The sequence below is a fragment of the Phyllostomus hastatus genome, unplaced genomic scaffold, assembly GCF_019186645.2.
Source record: "Phyllostomus hastatus isolate PE091 unplaced genomic scaffold, TTU_PhHast_1.1 phas_contig_159, whole genome shotgun sequence".
In the NCBI taxonomy this organism is placed as follows: Eukaryota; Metazoa; Chordata; class Mammalia; order Chiroptera; family Phyllostomidae; genus Phyllostomus; species Phyllostomus hastatus.
This window is the reverse complement of record NW_025333640.1, coordinates 36,182,788-36,202,362: the sequence shown is the minus strand read 5'-3', so window position 1 is coordinate 36,202,362 and position 19,575 is coordinate 36,182,788. Positions and strand designations below refer to the sequence as shown.

The 19,575-nt window shown below is 36.0% G+C and overlaps 1 protein-coding gene across 1 annotated transcript in view; it reads left to right on the top strand.

Moving 5' to 3' along the window:
* Positions 1–19,195, top strand: part of HSPA4L (heat shock protein family A (Hsp70) member 4 like) — a 50,426-nt gene extending 31,231 nt beyond the window's left edge. Inside the window, exons 13-20 of the mRNA XM_045830849.1 lie at positions 37–236; positions 3,544–3,639; positions 6,213–6,350; positions 8,390–8,515; positions 8,806–8,913; positions 10,943–11,062; positions 14,413–14,574; positions 17,023–19,195. Of these exons, the coding sequence (XP_045686805.1) occupies positions 37–236; positions 3,544–3,639; positions 6,213–6,350; positions 8,390–8,515; positions 8,806–8,913; positions 10,943–11,062; positions 14,413–14,574; positions 17,023–17,214 (1,142 nt within the window). The 3' untranslated portion in view covers positions 17,215–19,195. The remainder of the gene's footprint in view (positions 1–36; positions 237–3,543; positions 3,640–6,212; positions 6,351–8,389; positions 8,516–8,805; positions 8,914–10,942; positions 11,063–14,412; positions 14,575–17,022) is intronic.
* The last annotated feature ends 380 nt before the right edge of the window (positions 19,196–19,575 follow it).

Genomic DNA, 19,575 nt, shown 5'->3' with positions numbered 1-19,575 from the left:
GGCCCATGTACTAACCAAAGCTCTTTTTTCTTCAAGGGAGCTTCACTGTCCAGAATGTTCTTCCACAGTCTGATGGGGACAGCGCCAAAGTGAAGGTTAAAGTTCGCATGAACATCCACGGAATCTTCAGTGTGGCCAGTGCATCAGTCATTGAGAAGCAAAATGTAGAAGGGGATCACAGTGATGTTCCGATGGAGACAGAAACTTCTTTGAAGGATGAAAGCAAAGATGATGTGGTGTGTAGAAATTCTCTTTCAAGTTCCTCTAATAAAATATGCAGTATTCTAATCACTACTAGTACTTTAATAGTTGAAAACATTAACCACTCAGATTTTGCTCTGAAGTTCTGTTGTGGGAACCAGTATAAACTTTTAAATAAAAGCACTGAAGACTATTTCTATTTGAAATGCTGTACTCTCACATTGTAACAGACATCATAGGCTCTGCATCTTTCATAGTGTTGTGTGGAGCACGTGCATTTGTGTGTTTGGAGTCATCTTTCTTCAATCCTTCTGCATTTCCATTAAAACCATGTACTCTGGCTAGCTTCTTCAGTTTACAATAAAACCAATTCAGAGTGGTAAGTCTTGAAATGTACACATGCGTATTTTTAAATCAAAAATATATGCTAGTAAAGAATTTTTCAGAACTCAAGGGATGTCTGGCAGCTGAGCAGAAGAATGTTTTGTACATTCAGTAACAGTAAAATACATGTTTTTGACAGTTTATTTCTTTATGAGAGAGTTTGTGACCCTAACACTGCATTTACTTTTGGTGTACTCTAGATGGAGGAATCTCAGGAGAGCATGATTACATTCCATTACACAAAGTTTTTATCTTTTAATGTATACTCTTTGTGAGATTTTTTCTCCAGTCTTAATTGGTGATCCCTGAATTTTTCATGTATTTGTGCATATTAAGAATGGATTTCTGGTGCTAAATGGGTGCCAGACTCATCAGGGTAATCACTTCGTAAGTTATATAAACGTCTAATCACTATGTTATACACTTGAAAATATAATACTGTATGTCAACTGTAAAAAATATCATGGATTTTACCTGGCTGGCGTAGCTCAGTGGATTGAGCAAGGGCTGCAAACCAAAGCATCGCAGGTTTGATTCCCAGTCAGGGCACATGCCTGGGTTGCAGGCCACGTCCCCAGTGGGGGCCATGTGAGAGGCAACCACTTATTGATGTTTCTCTCCCTCTCTTTCTTCCTCCCTTCCCCTCTCTATAAATAAATACATAAAATCTTTAAAAAAGAGAGAGTGAAAAAATAGTCATATAAAAAAATAATGGATTTTAAAAATAAATTTCAAGACAGTTTCATCCTTATAAAGGTTGTCTTTTGTCTGTTTCATTAATAATTACTGTAAAACCTTCCAGATTAGATCAGATTTCTACCACGACTCTTGAGAAGTACTGCATTTAAGGGTCACGGCATTTTCTTTCATTCTCCCCATGGGTTATTTGGCTGTTATGTCCTTCCTTCCTTGAATTGAGAAGGAAATACCCTAATGTGTTACGAAGATACAGTCAGTTTTTTACAAATTAACATAAGAATAATAGGTAAAAAGTTAATTTTCTTATAGTTCACAATTTTTGGCAGACATGTAAATTTATCCATTAAGATTAATTTTTACTAAAATTGAGAGCACACTGTATATCTTCTAGAATGAGTTCTTTATAACCATTTATTTCCTTCACTTTATAACCATTTATTTCCTTCACTTTTTATGCTGAGACTTTAGTTTTCTTTTGGTAAAGTTAGTGAATCCTGGGCACTAAAACAAGAATAGTGTGGCACCCATTTTCTGCTTCTGTAGCATTTCTGATTTGCTGTTTCTTTTTAATGTACCTGAAATTTGGATGGGTCTTGCAAATGATGACTATATATTTACTGTTGCTAATGGCAGTAATAATGACACTTCTCATCACCTGTGCCGTGTGAACTTAGTTGTTATTCTGAATGGCAGGAGTAGGCAATTGCAAACCCTTGACATTTTAGTCAAGTTGTGTAAGGACTGACCATTCAAGGGAGGAATACAAGTTCTGGTGGTTGTATGAAAGCACCTACTGACTCCTGGTAAGGTGAAGAAAACACCATCATAAAACTTGTAGAGTAGCTGTCAGTAGTTCATAAGAAAATGAAATGAGGGATCCATACTGGAGCAATTTTTAAAACAAATGGTCTTTATGGCACACAGGACATTATTATATTAGAAAAACACAGACATTAACAACTGAACTGATTTAGAAACATTGGTTCTGAATGTGAAGTTTTAGAACTACCTTAGCCACTTTATTTGGTTAATTTTCCTTTGGGTATATAAATATGCACACACTAGAAGAGCTCTTTGAATAAATATAAAGTAAAAATGCTAAGTGATAAAACATTTTGGCCATTTAATTGGCAGCATTTTTTCTTAGTATTACATGAAATAGCGTTAATAATGTATTTGTATCTTCCTACATTACTTCAACTCACCATTGTCACTTTTTTCACCTCTTCTCAGCCATAGGGCTGGAGAAACTGGAGAGTCAGAAGTGGTGGGGGAAGCTGGAATATCAGAAGTAATTGACCTTTTAACTACAAAGAATACTTCCAACTTGTTTTTCTCTTTGGCACAAATAAGCATTTATTCAAGATAGCCCTCTGAATATTCTGTATGTGCTTAACTCTAGATATATTATAGAAGGGCTGAATTATGCTGATTCCTGAATTCCAAGCTTTCTTCTCTTTGGGAAGATGGTTGAGGATAAGATTAAGAAAAACCAGAAAAATGTAATACTTAGGGTTGTTTGCCAAGTGGAGAGTCCATTTTGGCATTCTTATGTGGTTGCAAGTTTGTCTTTTAGACACTAAAAACATTGTTTATGTTGTAATAATTCAGAGACAAATACTTGGACAATTTTGATGTATTTCCTTGAGTATTTTTTTACATTTGTAAGATATAGTTGAATTTATGTGAAACATAAAATGTGTATCTTTTTCCCACGTTATTTATTAACATTTTTCTTTTTTAATTTTTTGTGCTTTCACAGTTTTATTTCTTTTTTAAACATTTTTATTGTATTTTTCCATCACCACTTATGCCCCTCCCCACATTGTCCGTGTCCATGAGTCCTTTTTCCTTTTTGCTTAATCCTTCCAACCCTTCACCCCCCACAATATCTGTCTGCCTGCTCTTTACCTATGAGTCCGTTCTTAGCTTCATTTCCTGTCTTCATGTCACATTTAATTGGGCTTTTTTAATTGTAAGTTTGCTTTTGTGAATTTGATTTGAAAATTTTCCATTTATTTTGCAGAGGGGTATTTTGGCCACAGATAAATGAAACAAGATTTTTTTTTCACACACCAAATAGATCTTTTCATTTTAATTACCTGTTATTTGTAGTTATTCTCATTGGAAAAATGAGCTTCTCTTTTACTCTGTTCACACAGTTCAAAACAAGCTTGAACTCTAAGATGCTGTTTATTAAATGTAAATATAATACAAATATTACTATCAGTTACATACTTTTTCATACTTTATTTTCAGGATAAAATGCAGGTTGACCAAGAAGAAGGTCATCAAAAATGTCACGCTGAGCACACCCCAGAAGAGGAGATTGATCATACAGGAACCAAAACAAAGGTTTGTTTTACTGTTTTTATGGTTGTGTCTTTTTGAGATTGATAATTCAAGTTCATCTATTTACTTTATAATTCATGCTTTTAATACACTTGATATTTTTATTCTTACCGTTGTATAACTGTATAGAAAGCACATAGACAAGAATAAAGACATTTCAAAGATTTCTATTATAGAGGGTATTTTAAAGAATGAACTCTGATAATACTATAAGTAAAATTAACTTTTTGGTCAGAAAAAATGTGCTTTTTGGTAATTTCTTTCCTCATTAAAAATTGTACAGTCGTTCCCTGCTGGTGTGGCTCAGTGGACTGAGTGCCGGCCTGGGAGCCAAAGGGTCACCAGCTCCATTCCCAGTTGCACATGCCCGGGTTACTCGGGCCAGGTCCCCAGTAGGGGGCACATGAGAGGCACCACACACTGGTGTTTCTCTCCCTCTCTTTCTCCCTCCCTTCCCCTCTGTCTAAAAATAAATAACTGAAACTTTAAAAAAATCATACAGTCTCAGAGAAAACAGAAAATGGAATAAGCCAAATGAAGAAAAATTAGCAATAACCCTGCATCTCAAAGTTAACTACTGTAAGCATTTGGCTGCATATTATAAGGTATTTTTCTTTGTGCAAAAACAAGTATTTTTAAAGTAAAAATTTAAAGGATGAACAACTTTGTTATTGAGAGTCTTTGTTTTACTAAGACATCCTTTCCTTTCTCATCCTAAGTGAGATAAGTCAGATAGAAAAAGTCAAAAACCTTATGATTTCGCTCATATGTAGGATATAAAACTGAAAGCAACAAATGAATAAATAAGACAAAAACTCAGACACAGACAACAGAGGGAGGGGTATGGGCAAGAAGAAAAGGGAGTGAATAAAGGGAGTGAAATACGTGGTGATGTAAGATGGGTACACCGTGCAATGTACAGATCATGTATCACAGAAATGTGTGCTTGAAGCTTATAAAATCTTATTAACCAATGTCACCACAATAAATTTAATTTAAAAAATGGTATCATTGCCAGTGAAAGAAGAGAGAGACCCTACCCCAGTCACCTACATAAATATGGCTACTGCTCTAAATTGTCATCTTCAATAGATTTTCCTAACCCGAACAGAACTTTTTCTGCGTGGGTTAACCATATAGATTCTTTTCCCAGAGGTTATAAAGGTTCAGTTATAAATCCTAGGCTCTTAAGTAATTGAAAACCTGAAACTCATTTTTCTAAATTTTTAATTTTACTCACTTTTTTTTGCTTTTAACAGCTTTATTAAGCAAGATATAGTTTACATACCATGCAATTCACCCATTTAATTCAGTTCAGTGGTGTATAATATACTCAGACTTTTGTGACCATCATCACAATCAATTTTACATTTTTATCACTCCAGAAAGAAGCCCTGCGCCCATTAGCAGTCGCTGTTTTTCCCCAGGCCTCTCCCTGCCAGCCCCAGCACCCACTGATCTTTCTGTCTCTCCAGGTTTGCCTGTGCTGGACCCTTTGTGCAGCTACAGTACGTGGTTCTTTGTGAACGGCTTCTTTCACTAATGTTTTCAAGGTTCATCCAGCTTGTAGGATGTATCAGTACTTCATTCCCATTTGTAGCTGAATAATTTTGCATTGTATGGATGGATGCATACCACATTTTATCTATCTGTTTATGAGCTAATGGACATTTATGTTGTTACCACTTTTTGACTGTTATGGATAATTCTATTATGAACAATCACATATAAGTTTTGGTGTGGATGTATACTTTCATTTTTCTTGGGCATGTACCTAGGACTGGAATTGCTGGGTTATATGGTGTGTCTGTGTTTAATATTTTGAGAAACTTCTTTCCCAAAATGGTTCAATATTTTACAATCTTGCCAGCAATGAATGAGGGTTCCAGTTTCTCTACATCCTCACCAACTCTTGTCATTTTTCATTTTTTATATTATAGCCATCTTAGTGGGTGTGAAGTAGCATCTAATTATGGTTTTGTATGTATTTCCAGCTCAATACTTTTTATGTAGAAAGACTTAGTGTATACACAGAGTATAAACTACTATCAGCATTTAAGTAGTATTTTTAAAGATTTTATGTATTTGTTTTTAGGGAGAGGGGAAGGGAGGGAGAAAGAGAGGGAGAGAGACATGCATCGGTTGCCTCTCATGCGCATCCCCACCAGGGACTGCACCGCAGTGCAGGCTGGTGCCCCAACCAGCTGAGCCCCATCGGTCGGGGCTGGAACAGTATTTTCAAGTAAAATGGAGTAGATGACAAGTTTTGTTCGTTTTTCTTTTTTGTTTTATCTGAAAATAGTTTTGAATCTGTTTTTTTACTCTTTTTATTGTTGTTCAAGTGCAGTTGTCTGCATTTCCCCCCCAGCACTCCCTCTCACCCCAGCCAAACCCACCTCCCTCCCCTGATCCCGCCCCCTTGGTTTCCTCCACGTTTCCTTTGTAGTTGTTTTAGAGACTTTACATTGTTATTAGTTTTAGAAATTTACATTGTTATTCTCTTTGTAAAACTAGAAATGTAAATTCTTACTCGTTTTGGAAATATACATTATTATTCTCTTGCATTTCTTTTGCAGTCAGCTCCCTCAGACAAACAAGACCGATTAAACCAGACCATTAAAAAGGGGAGAATCAAGAGCATTGATCTACCTATCCAGAGCAGCCTGTGTAGACAATTGGGCCAAGATCTCCTGAATAGCTACATTGAAAATGAGGTATATAAATCTGAGTTGATGTTAAAACAGGTGGTAGTACGTTCTGAGATTTCTGTGGAAGCCAGTGATTATCCCCCATACGGGGGAACTAGCCTGTGTGCCCAAGGAACTCAGTAGATCGTTGAACCACTTTACGTTGAGCATAATATCGAGCTGTATTATAATGTCATGTACACTTTAGTTTTATCTTACTTATGTGAAAATCACAGTTATCTCTGCTGCAGGGGAAGACCCTTCCAGCAGTAATGATTCTCACCCTTTCCTGTTGTCTGTAGCAGTGACAGCCAGGCAGGCGGCTCACACCGGGAAGCATTAGCAGCTCCCCTCCGCTGATGTGTTGCCCTGAAAGATGAAGGACCCATCCGAATGCTTTCTGACTTTCATTTAGTACTATTCAACATCTGTTGACATTCTTGAAATTTTCTTTACATCTCTAAATGTTTAATTTTAGTCTCTTGAAGGAAAGAGTTTTGTTTCTTTACCAGTAGTTAAGAGGTCATTTATTTTTATTTTTAAAATTTACATTTAAGTAATGGTTCCTAGTTTCTACAGGCGTGGCTGGCATTAAAGAAGGTCAGTTTTCTTTGAAGTGCCCTACCATTCTGCTGTCTGCTGCACATTATTCTAGGAATTGACATTAGTGCTTGCTCTTTTTAGTACCGGCCCATATCACAGCAATTCATTAATTATTGAAAGCTGCATTTTATGTGACTAAAGCATTCCTGCAGACCCTGATAAATTCAGAATTTGTGTGTTTTGAGATTAATTTTCCCAAAGGAATGATTATGGGAAAGCACAATTATGGCAAATTTTGAGTATAAAATTATTTCTAAAGTTTTTAAGCATCTCACTATTTTAAATTCACAAATGTCAGTTCACTGAAGTTTTGTGTTTAAAATGCTGCTTTTGTTAAAATGAAAATTTTGTTCTTTATTACAATCCTCTGATTATTTTTTTTTTTGCTTTTGATAATAACCAGTAATTTTTGCTGACATCTTAAACACTTTGATGGCTTCTTTAATCCTCAGAACAACCCTATGATGTGTCTGCACTGCTAGAGACCTACATTTTACAGATGAGGAAACAGGAATAGGTGGACTAAATCACCCAAAGTCAGAGAGTAACCTTTCATTTGCATCCAGGTAGTCTCTCTCCAACGCTCAGAATCACCGCTAGACTGCAGTCCCGGGCTAGCGTCTTTTTCAGCACCAGGTGTGTCAGGTGCTGGACTACATATTTTCCCTGTGCCATGTCAGTTTTACTGACCTCCGCATGAGCTAGTCACAGTCGTGCTCTCTGTTTTTGGATAAGAAAACGGAGGCTGAGAGGCTAGGTGACTTGGCTGAGATTTCATAGCTAATAAATGGGGAGCTGAGGGTTTGAACCTCAGTGCAATGACATAACATAGTCTGTGCGGGTTTTTTTAATGAACTCTAGTCCACTTTCTGTTTCTGTGAATTGGCCTATTGTAGATGAATGTAATTATACAATACTTATTGTATAAATATAATCATGCAATATTTGTCCTTTTGTGTCTGACTTAATGCATTTAGCAAAATGTTTTCAAGGTTTATCCATGTTGTAACATCTATCAGAATTTTTATAATAGAATAATATTCCATGTGCATATATACATTTTATTTATCCATTCATTCTGTTACATGCAATTCAGTTGTTTCCACCTCTTGGCTATTATGCATAATGCTGTGGTGAACACTGGCATACAAACACCTGTTCGAATTCCTGCTTTCAGTCCCTTTGGATATATAGCAGTAGTGAAATCGCTGGGTCATATCGTAATTCTTTGTTTAGCTTTTTGAGGAACCTCAAGACTTTTCTGTCACAGCAGCAGCATTTTATTTTCTCCACAGCAATGTACAAACATTTCAAATTCTCCACCTTCTCATCAACACTTAGATTTTATTTTTTGATTTAGTCATCCTAGTAGGTATGCAGTGATATTTCATTGTGGTTTTGGCTTGCATTTCCCTAACTCCCTAACATTCTTAATGGCAACCAATCTGAAACTCTTTGAATAGGGGAAAATGATAATGCAAGATAAGTTGGAGAAAGAAAGAAATGATGCTAAGAATGCTGTTGAAGAATATGTATATGATTTTAGAGACAAGCTGGGCACTGTCTATGAGAAGTTTATCACTCAAGAGGTAAGTCTAAATTTTACAATTTTAGAACTACTTAAGCATTTCCTTTATACTGCTAATACAAATTATGTAAATGTATTAAATGCATTATTGGCAATCTTGTTGAACACATTTAGGAATGCGTCTTAGTTATTTTTCCAGTTTGCAGAAGTATGATGAACATGTTTATGAATTAAAAAGTCAGAAAAATATGAAATTTAATTTTTTATACTTGAAAACATTGTCTCCTTCACTGATGTTTTTTATTTCTAAGGAGAGGATTTTTCATCAGTGTTTCTTAAATGTATATCTAGGACTTGAAAAAACTGTCTGCAATGTTGGAAGACACAGAAAATTGGCTTTATGAAGAAGGAGAGGACCAACCTAAACAAATTTATATAGATAAGCTTCAAGAACTAAAGGTAAATTTTTTAAAGTCTATGTTAATGTTAAATAGAACATTAAGTTTTCCTAAAAATTGGTTTAAGAGCACACTGTTTTTTTTTCATAAATATGTAAGAAACTTCTAAGGCAGATATGTGTTAAGAGGAAATGTTCTTTCTCATTTTAAAAGCATTTTGAGAGGTGAGTAGTGCTACATGAAATTGAAACCAAATAATGTATAATCATATCTGTCTATCATGGTATTTAGATATACATATTTATAAGATGGCCAGAGTGTCGGTATTACTTTAACGAGCTATATATTTCTCTTTTTTAAGATTTTATTTATTTATTTTGGGGGGGGAATGGGAGGAAGGGAGAGAAACATCAACGTGTGGTTGCCTCTCATGCACCCCCAGATGGGGACCTGGCCCACAACCCAGGCATGTGCCCTGACTGGGAATTGAACCAGCGACCCTTTGGTTTGCAGGCCAGCACTCAATCCACTGAGCCACAACAGCCAGGGCACAAGCCATATATTTCTGAGATGTCATTAAGAAGTGATTTGTCAGCCTGACCCCTTATCAGAGTAATGCTTCCTCAGCCCCTTTCCTCCTCCACTGCTCTGATTTTGAAGAGTAATACAGTGCCTACCCCTTTGTATTTTCACATTGTAACTGATAGGGACACCTGGCCAGCAAAATAAGTACAAAAGGAGGACTCCTGCTCTTTAATGTACTACAAAGAAATAGGAGAAGTGGTCACTAGGTTCCCTTTTTCTAGATCAGTGGTATAATGTTTAGAAAAGACCACTTATTAATCCTTTCCTCCCACTTACTAACCAACCCTCCCACTACCCTGAAAAAAAAACCAGTTTGATTAGAAGTTTAGACAGGCAGGATGGCAGGGAATTTCAGTTTTTCCTTCATAGTGTGGGTCATAGCGGTGCTTTCAAGTGCACATGAATTACCTGGGGCTCTTACTGAAATGCAGATTATGATTCAGTATACGGAGGTGGGTCCATGATTCTACTGTTCTAACAGGCTGCTAAGAAATTCTGATGCTGCTGGTCCCTGAACCATTCTTTGAGTAGCAAGGGAATATATACATGCTAAGTAATGACATCAATAAGGATGTCTAGAGTGTGGGGAAAAGCAGCCCTCTAGCTGGAAAAGAGAAGGGCTGCAAAGAAGTTTATTAAAAGCGAAAGAGTTAATATCTTATAACAATTACTTTCATGCTAATAAATTACTTCCAAATTAGAAAGTAACTAGAAAAATTAAGCATATGATAGCAACACTAGGCTCTATCATATTTTATCTTGGTGGTTTTACTCTCCCTAAGAGAGTGTATGTATTATGGGCTATAGGAACAGCCAGTCAACTAAAGCCAATAGAAATAACTGAAAAAGCCTAGAAGCACCCAAATGGGTATTTTGTCTCAAATGTATAAGTAACCATTAAAAAATGAATGTACAGAATTTTTATAGGCTCCACTATTGTGCTGAGATGGCTTTTAGAAATCAAAAATGCAGTACTTGCCTTACATTCAAAAACATTTATAATGAAAGTATGATGTAAACAGACTAAATGCCGTAGGGTGTCTTGGAACGGAAAAGATGAAGTCGGAATAAAGTCTGGAGTTCAGTTAATAGTAAGGCACCAGGGCTGGTTTCTCAGTTTTGACCATCATGCCATGCTGGTATAACATGGTAACGCCAGGGAAAAGCAACGAGAGGTGCTTGGCCTCTCATATTATTTCCTTCGTAAGTTTCTGAAAATCTAAAATAAGCTGACTTTTCTTTAACTGTGTAAAGAATTCAAGAGAAAATAATTATTCGTTCTTCTAATGCATCCCCCTCCTCAAAGTTATAGAGGTTGTTTTAACATTCAGGAAAACTCCCCATTCCAGGGCCCAAAGGTTTATTTTTTAAAGCTCTGCATTTATAATACAGTACACATTTTAATGTAATAAATAAATACAATATACATCATATTCAGTGTCTTCTGTTAAAAAGTTTTTATATGTTAGTAACTTTTTCTTAAAAAACAATCCTTATATTAACAGAAATATGGCCAGCCCATTCAGATGAGATACATGGAACATGAAGAGAGACCAAAAGCTTTAAACGACTTGGGGAAAAAGATCCAGCTGATCATGAAAGTGATAGAAGCGTACAGAAACAAGGTACTGAACTCATAAACCACCTGATGGTGACGGCACGTGTGGCGTGTGGTGATCGTGAGGCGCCCCAGAGGTGCTCAGCCACAGAGCTGCAGCAGCAGTTGTCACCCAGTTTTAGAGACACTGTGCATCAAACTTGAAACTTGTTTTTCTGTTGGATAATTATCAGTTACGATACCAAGACATTTAAAATACAGTGCAGGTATTTGGCTCTAATTTTTTTTAATTCCCTAAAACCACACTGTAAATTCATCCAGTGACCAAGTCCACTACTGATACAGTGAGAGAGGTTTTCTTGGACCTTTTGTATTACAGGCCTCTTTGAGACTGGACTCTGCTAGCTTTCGTTTTGTCCTGTGGCCTCGTTTTCTTTCGGTTCATCTCGTCTTCCAGTCCATTAGTTATTTGTAATTCCCTGTACCCATTGTTCTTTTATACTCATACCCAAATCTATACTACTACCCTTGACCTTCCCACTGATTTTTTAAAAATTTTATTTATTGATTTTAGGGAAAGAAAGGAGAGAAAGAAACACTGATTTGTTATTACACTTATGTATGCATTCACTGGTTGACTCTTGTATGTGCCCTGACCGGGATTGAACCTACAATTTTGGTGAATCAGGACAATGCTCTAACCAGCCCAGGGCAAACCTTTCACTGATTTTAAGCTTTGAAAATGTAGTTGTATAAATGATATCTCCATTTGGATGTAAGTAACTAAGATTTAACAAATTTAAGCTTATATTTTATTCCTCTAAGCCAGAGGTTAGCCAACTTTTTCTTTAAATGAACAAATACTTTAGGCTTGGCAGGCCTTATTGCTATACAGCTATTCAACTCAGTACTGTAGTGTGAAAGAAACCATATACACTATGCAAGTGAATGGTGATGGCAGCGTTCCACAGTAACTTTATTAAAACACAGAGGTGGCAAGTTGAGTTTGGCCTGCAGTACAAGTTTGCTGGCTCCTACTGTAAATACTAGTTGTAATTCTCAATATCATTGCCATTACATTGAATTTAAGTTACAGTTAAATCCACATCAGTGGGCAGGAGAGGCTAGCACCAGAAAGAATCAGGCAGAGTATCATAGTAATAGGTTATACTGATCAAGCACTTGGTGAATTTGAAGCATTTTCATATGGATTATCCCACTTCATTCTCACAAAAATATATAAGAAAACTGCATTGCTTACACAGTTTGTGAAGGGTTACACAGGTTGTGAGTGGTGGGGTCAGGATTAAAACCGGAGTGGTCTGAAGATAACATACAAACTCTTAACTGTAGCACTTTTCACTACACGATGTGGAAAGAGGTTACTAATGATACAAAAAGAGGATTTGTAAAACCCATAAAATAAGATTGCTGAAGAAGACTCCAGGTACTAATGTGAACATGCCTGCCAGTGTCGTGCCCGAATTGTCCTTGCAAGTACAAGTAGAATAGAAAGATGACGGAAAGGTAAGGAGGAATAAGAGGACAAAAGAAAACTCCAAGACCATTTCAAACGTGGCATTGGGGAGTCCCATTCAAGTACTGCAGCCCGGTGTTCCAGTCTTCTTAGATGTGCACAGTTAAGGTATCATCCAAAGCAAGGGAGACTCCACTTATGTTCGAGGATTTCGAGGTTTTATTATTGCCAGCCTCCCGTCAAGGTGCTGGAACTACAGCATCAGAGCAAACGTTGACCCTGATACTTCGGTGGGGAAGGCAGATGGAAGTTGCTGGAGAGCAGTCAGGTGGTGGTGAAGGGCTGTGGGGAAAGCAAGGGGCTGCCAGAGGGGAGATTTGTCAGAGGGCAGGCTGCTAATAAGAGGACATACACGTGAGGGGAGAACTGACGGAGGTGAGGGCTCAAGATACATGGGAACTGGTAAAAGGAAGTTCTAGAAAAAGGGAATAGCAGTTGCAAAACTTCAAGGGGAGAACATGTCGAAGGAACAGCATGGAGGCCAGTGCAGCCGAGAACAGTGGGGAGCGGGGTAAGCCGTTGCCAGGTCATGAAGGGCCCACTAGGGTAGGCCGTGAGAAAGGTTGGGCTTTTCCTCTGAGAATAGAAACCCATTGCAGGTTTGGAGCATAAAAGGAATGTGATTTAACTTAGTCTTTGAAGGATCTGGAAACAGAGACCAGTGAAGGCATTGTTAGAATCATACAGGCCAGAAATGATGGGAGGCTTGAACCCAGATAGTGAAGGGGAGGAAGTTGTATTTTTGCTGCATGTATTTTGAAGGCAGGGCTAATAAGATCTAATAGATTTTATATAAATATAACAGAAGGGAGTCCGAAATGACTCAAAGGATTTTTATCTGGAAGGATAAAGTTACCATTTCCTGAGATGGTGAAAACTAGAAAGAGTAGGTAGGGAGGTAATCAGATGTTTGAAACGTAGGTCGCCATTTCAAACTTTGCAAATAAAAATTCAAGTTGGAAATTGGATGTACAGTTGAGATTTCAGGGCAGAGGTTCAAGGCTAAGGATTTTTTTTTAAAGTATGCTGGAGCATGGATAGAGAGCAACTTAAGAAATGATCCCTGAAATTAGAAGGAATTCAGGAAATGGGGGCACCCAGAAAGTAACTCAAAGATAACGGATGCATGATTTGCAGTCACCCAAGTGGAGAGATGAGTCTCGAGTATCTGATGAAGCTTTATGTTTTTAAACATCAGCATCACCGTCCTCTCAGTTCTTTGGCTTTGGAGTGTTCTTTCATTCTTTTTCCCTTTATTCTTCACATCCAGTCAATAACCTCCTTCATATGTTGCTTTTTTTCCCTGAATCTGTGGCTAACAATCTAAACTATGACTTCTTAAATTGTCTTCTGTGTGTGGCAGCTGCATTTCTCTTTTTCACTCAGAATTTTATTATATAATCCTTTTTTACTATATTTATTTTGTTTTACTATATTATTTTGTTTTATATTCACAACAATGAATATAAAATGATTTACTATGTTATTTTGTTTTATACTCACAATTTACTATAGTATTTTGTTTTATATTCACAATTTTCTGTTTAGTTCTGTATGCCTACTTCCCTTATTTCTCTTTAATCTCTATCAAATTCAGTTCCATAAGCTTCTTTCTTGGCTAATTACCTTTTCTTGAATATTCACCACTAGTCATTCTTTTCTAAATCTGAATCCTTCAGAAAGCCTTTCCTTTTAAGAACACACACTGATTTTCTTCTTTCTCCCAGTCTGTTCAGTTTTATGTCATCTGTATGTGGCTTCTTCACGTGGGTACATGCGAGGTATACATTCAGTAAGAGTCTGAATCTTTAAAGTAAAAATTACTAATATAATTTACTTACTAAAAAATATTTTCCATTAAGTAAAGTTTTTTTTAATAGGATGAAAGATATGATCATTTAGATCCTGCTGAAATGGAAAAAGTTGAAAAGTATATCAGTGAAGCAATGATTTGGCTGAACAGTAAGATGAATGCACAGAATAAACTAAGTCTTACTCAAGATCCAGTGGTGAAAGTTTCAGAAATAGTTGCAAAGTCAAAGGTAAGAAACCATACAATTCTCCTTTTAAGGGGTTCAAGCATGAACATTTTTTTAATTGGAGACATAATTTTTTATTTTGGAAAAGGGAAGATACTAGGTGGGACATCTGTGTTCCTTGGTTTCATTAGTCACATATGCACAGCTGGTTTTTAAATTGTAAGTGTAATATGGAATGAAGTGAAATAGCTTGACAACTTTTGACTGTCAAATTTGTCAGACTTTTCCGTGTTGGGCAAGACTTCTAAGTCTCCATTGTAAAACTTGGCAGTACAGGTCTAGGTCTGTCTTTGACACAATTCAAAATGTGTTTAATTCTATGGTAAAATCTTATTTCTAATAGTTTCCAGTCTAAAAATATGGCAATGAAAGTGTCGAAGTTTGTCATAGAAAACATGAAAAATATGGGGACAAACTTTTTAATAAAGATCAACATCAAAGCAGGAGTATGAATAGACATTAGATAAGCAGCTGACAGAAAAGAAATACATGTTTGATAAACAGAGAAAATACAAAAGTAGTATTTATCTTCATCACTGAATCTACAAAATGCAATTCTCTTTTCAGCCATCTAATGTGTTTACATTTATCATCTTGGCCGTAGTTGTCAAGGGTGTGAAGAAGTAGATGCTCTTCCTGAGCAACTTGGTTAAATTTGCTACAACTTTTCTGGGATATTGTTTCATAATATGTACAGAAATTGTAAGTGAGTAGGCCCTTTAACTCAGAAGCCACATTTCTAGGAATTCATCCTAAATTGATCACTACACAGTATATGCAGATTGAATACCTTTGTTTATGATAGAAAAAATTGGAAAACATGTAAAATACCTATCAGAAGGCAACTTGAATAAATTGATACATCCATATAACACATTATAGTCATTAGATAGTTAAGATATAGAGATATACCTATTTAGACATAAACAAGTGTATAACATTGAGTGAAAAACGAAAGATTACAGAATCTAAAGTTATCTCACTATATAAATTAGTGTGTTCATAGATTTATGTATTTGTACATATCTGTATGCGTGGACATACATCTAGAGGGATTCTTACCAAAATGTTAATATCTGTAGGAAATGGAATTTCAAGTGACTTTTAAATCTAGTTCAATATGTTTTTAGGTGTCTGATTTTTTAAAAAACAGAAGCAGGTATTTTTTAAATTCAAATAGAGCACTAAAAATAATTTCCTATTGAGAAAGTTTTGCAAAGAAGCTGTAACAATGTACTCCTCATCAAATGAAGGGCAAAATGTGATGAGAGCCACTTGCCACTAAAACATTCCTTCAGGATGTTGCCCCCTGCCTTCCCGTCCCTGTGACACAGGTCTTGAGAAGACTTCAATGGCCTTTTTTTTTTCCTATGGATGATATAGAAATGCGTTGTATCTCTTCTAAATTACTGAGTTGCATTTACTTTTATGGCTTTATTCTTCCTTCAACAGAAAAGCCTACTCACCTATTTTCAAAAAGTCGTTAGTATGTTTTCATGTAAATGTTGAGAAATATTAATTTTTGAATTAGATGTTATTTGACATAATTCTCCTAACAGAGCATTAGGCAAATTTAAAGGAATTAAAAATTATTTCCAACAGTAATTTGAAAAGATAAATGCATCCCTATGTTCATAGCAGCATTTTTACAATAGCTAACTAAGCTAGGGAAGCGACATAGGTGTCTGTTGATAGATGAATGGATAATGAAGATGTGTGGTTTATATATACAGTGGAATATTAGCCATGAAAAAAGATTGAAAAATTGCCATTTGCAACAACATGGACAGACTTGAGGGTTTTATGCTAAGTGAAGTAAGTCAGACAAAGACAAATACTATATGATTTCACTTATGTGTAGAATCTAAAAAAACAAACAAGACAAAATAGAAACAGACTCATAAATACAGAGAACAAAACTGATGGTTGCCGGGGGAGGGGGCTAGGTGTAAAAAAGTGAAGAAGGGGAGTGAGAGGCGCAGACTTCAGTTACAAAATTAAGAAGTCACGGAGATGTGCTGTACAGACAGCACAGAGAATATAATCCGTGATTCCACAATGTGTGATGACAGATGGCTAATAGGTTTATCGTGATGGTCACATCTTAAGGTATGTAACTGTTGAATCAGTGCTGTATACCTGAAATTAACACACTATTGTATGTCAGCAATAATAAAAATAAATTTTTAAAAAATGTTTAAAAGTACATACAAATTACTACTGATGAAGTAAATTGGAATGATTTTTAGGAAAAATGAATACAAAAAGCATTGAATAATTTCTCGTCACCACTGACATGCACTAGCCCGGAAGGTAAAGAAACCGTCAGTTATCTAATTGAGCTAACATAAATTCAGGAATGTGAATACTGAATTATGTGAAAATTTAGAAAGTCAACATGGAATTCAACAGTAATATTTTTAATGTAATCAAAATTCTTCATGTCTTTAGGAACTGGATAATTTCTGTAACCCCATCATTTACAAACCCAAACCAAAAGTAGAGGTTGCAGAAGACAATGCCAAAGCTAACAGTGAACACGACGGACAAACGGATGGACAGAGTGGAGCTGAAGTGAAACCAGACCCGACGAAAGACAGCTCACAGCACACGAAATCTTCCGGGCAGATGGAAGTGGACTAAGTCTAAATGTTACCTTCATGCAATTTAAACAGTGCAAGTAACCACGGGGTCCATTCTTCTTTTACATCTGGTACACACAACAGATGTTCAGTTGTTCCTAACCACTTTTGTCATTTGTTTGGAGTAGTTTTGAAAAGTGTTTTATATTGAGTACACATCTGTTCATTTCTGTTGCTGCTTATGCGAAGCTTTAGCTGAATATAGATTTACAAGTCAGTTTAAGCTTTCCTAATATATTTTATATCACATGCAAGATTGATTCGTATGTAGTTGGCAACAATCTACCTTATTTAAAGCTTCTGCTTGGATAAACTTCAGCTCCTTATTCAGGAAAGGATACTGTATTGCACTATTGTTGCAGAAGTATAGATATAACTAACAGATCATTATTTTGAAAAACAAAAACTGAAATTGATGTGGTATAAAGTCACTGAGGCACTGACCTTTTTCTAGTGATTGTATTGTTCTAACTTAAATATTAAAACAAATACGAGGTTCCTCAACAAATTAGTCCATCTCATTGGTGTGCCATGAGAACTCCAAAACGTTGCTGTTAACCACAGAAATGAACAACAAATCACATGTTGAAAGGCAGAATGCACAACGTTATGCTCAGGTGACGCCTGCAGTTTTCCCCTTTTATTGTGGATTGTTGTTTCCTTAGAGTGGTTCAGTGTCATTTCTACTTGAAACTTCTGATCCAGTTTCCCAGAAGACCTGCTGTGTAATAGTAGCCTAAAGAAAGAAAAGCATTTTTGGTGAAAAATCTTAAGTAGGAAACACTGTTGACCTACTCAGACATGTATCTGTGACATTGATAGGCCTTGTTTCAGTTTTAATAGTTCTTTTAGTTTTATTAATTGATTTTGTTCATATCTTAACATAGGGCAGGGGAAGATGGCACAGCGTATTGTATAAATATGCATTTATCACTGAATTACTTAATGTTAAGATACAGATAAACACTATTAAATAAGCAGTAATACTTGAAAAGAAGCACTTACACCCTAAGTCTTAGGAAATAATGCTTGTAATAAACTTAACTGTGTTACATATCAACAGGCAAAATACAGAATGTCACCTAGTGTAATATCATATGGTGTGATTAAATTACAGTTCCTGCTGTTACAGTACCTGTTCAGACCTTGGCTCCAGTTTTGGTGCTTCTTATATAAATGATACGGGACAAGGGACTGTGAAATTAAGATGTTTTCAGGACTTAATCTGTGTTTCGTCACCAGACTCGTTCACATCGTTCGGTTCTGTCCTCAGGCTTGAAACTACCTGGGAGCAGACTGAAACGGTTTTTGAACGCATAAGCAAAAGAAGCCTAGACAGTGCGTGGGCTCTTGTGTTAAATGCCAGTCAGCTCGATTGACCTAGTTTTGAAATTGTGAAAGGCTCACTTTCTCCCAAAGCTAAATCTTTATATTGAGAAGAATTAATACTGACTTTTCTTAAGTAGTAAAAATTGAGAGTTTAATATCTTTAGGGATAGTCATTATTTCTCACAACTAGTTCTCTAAGAGAGATTTCGTTCCTACAATGTAGTTTGCACTGAAAGGGGAGTATGGAGGAGGAATGTGTTTTCCAGGGATTTTTATTCATCCTTTTTCAGGGAGATGTCCCTTTTTTGCATTAAAAAAAATCATATATCTCCAATACATTTTAATGTCTAGTAGCCTTTAAATGGTCCTTGTAATACTCTTAAGATGAAATGCTTGTAATTATATCCATTAGTAATAAGTGATGAAGTATATTATGTTAAAAAGCATGTATCAGTTATTTTTCCCTTGTGTGTTGAATATACAGGTTCATTTCAGGGAGAACAGAGGTGTTAAAGGGAGTTCGTAACAGTACAAGTAAAGGGTTTATAGATTTTTTTTGAGCTGACAAGAGGACCTCCCCCCTTTTGTTAGGAGTTATATACCTCAAAAACTTCTTGGGAATAAATGTGGGAACAACCCTTTCTTCATCTGAATTGTCTAGCATATCCTGACATTTTTCATTTCTTCTCTTAAATCAATTTATGTAGTTCTGTATTTTGGGTAAACATATAACATTCCATTTGTTTGCTGTTATGTAACACTTAATAAGTTAAATACATCCAAAGGTAATATGTATACTTTTTACCTATTTATTCAACATACATGATATTTTCAAAAGCTCTTTAACCTTGTAATGTAATTATTGACTACATAATAAAAGCGAATGTTCTCCTTAATACAGTTTTGGTTAGGTGGTATAGTTTAGTTTAACTAAATGACTGAACAAATTAAAGATTTTTTTTTTCAAAATCAAAAACCACTTTTGCCCTGACTGGCTGGCTGGCTTATTTGGTTGGAGCTTGGTCCTGTACAC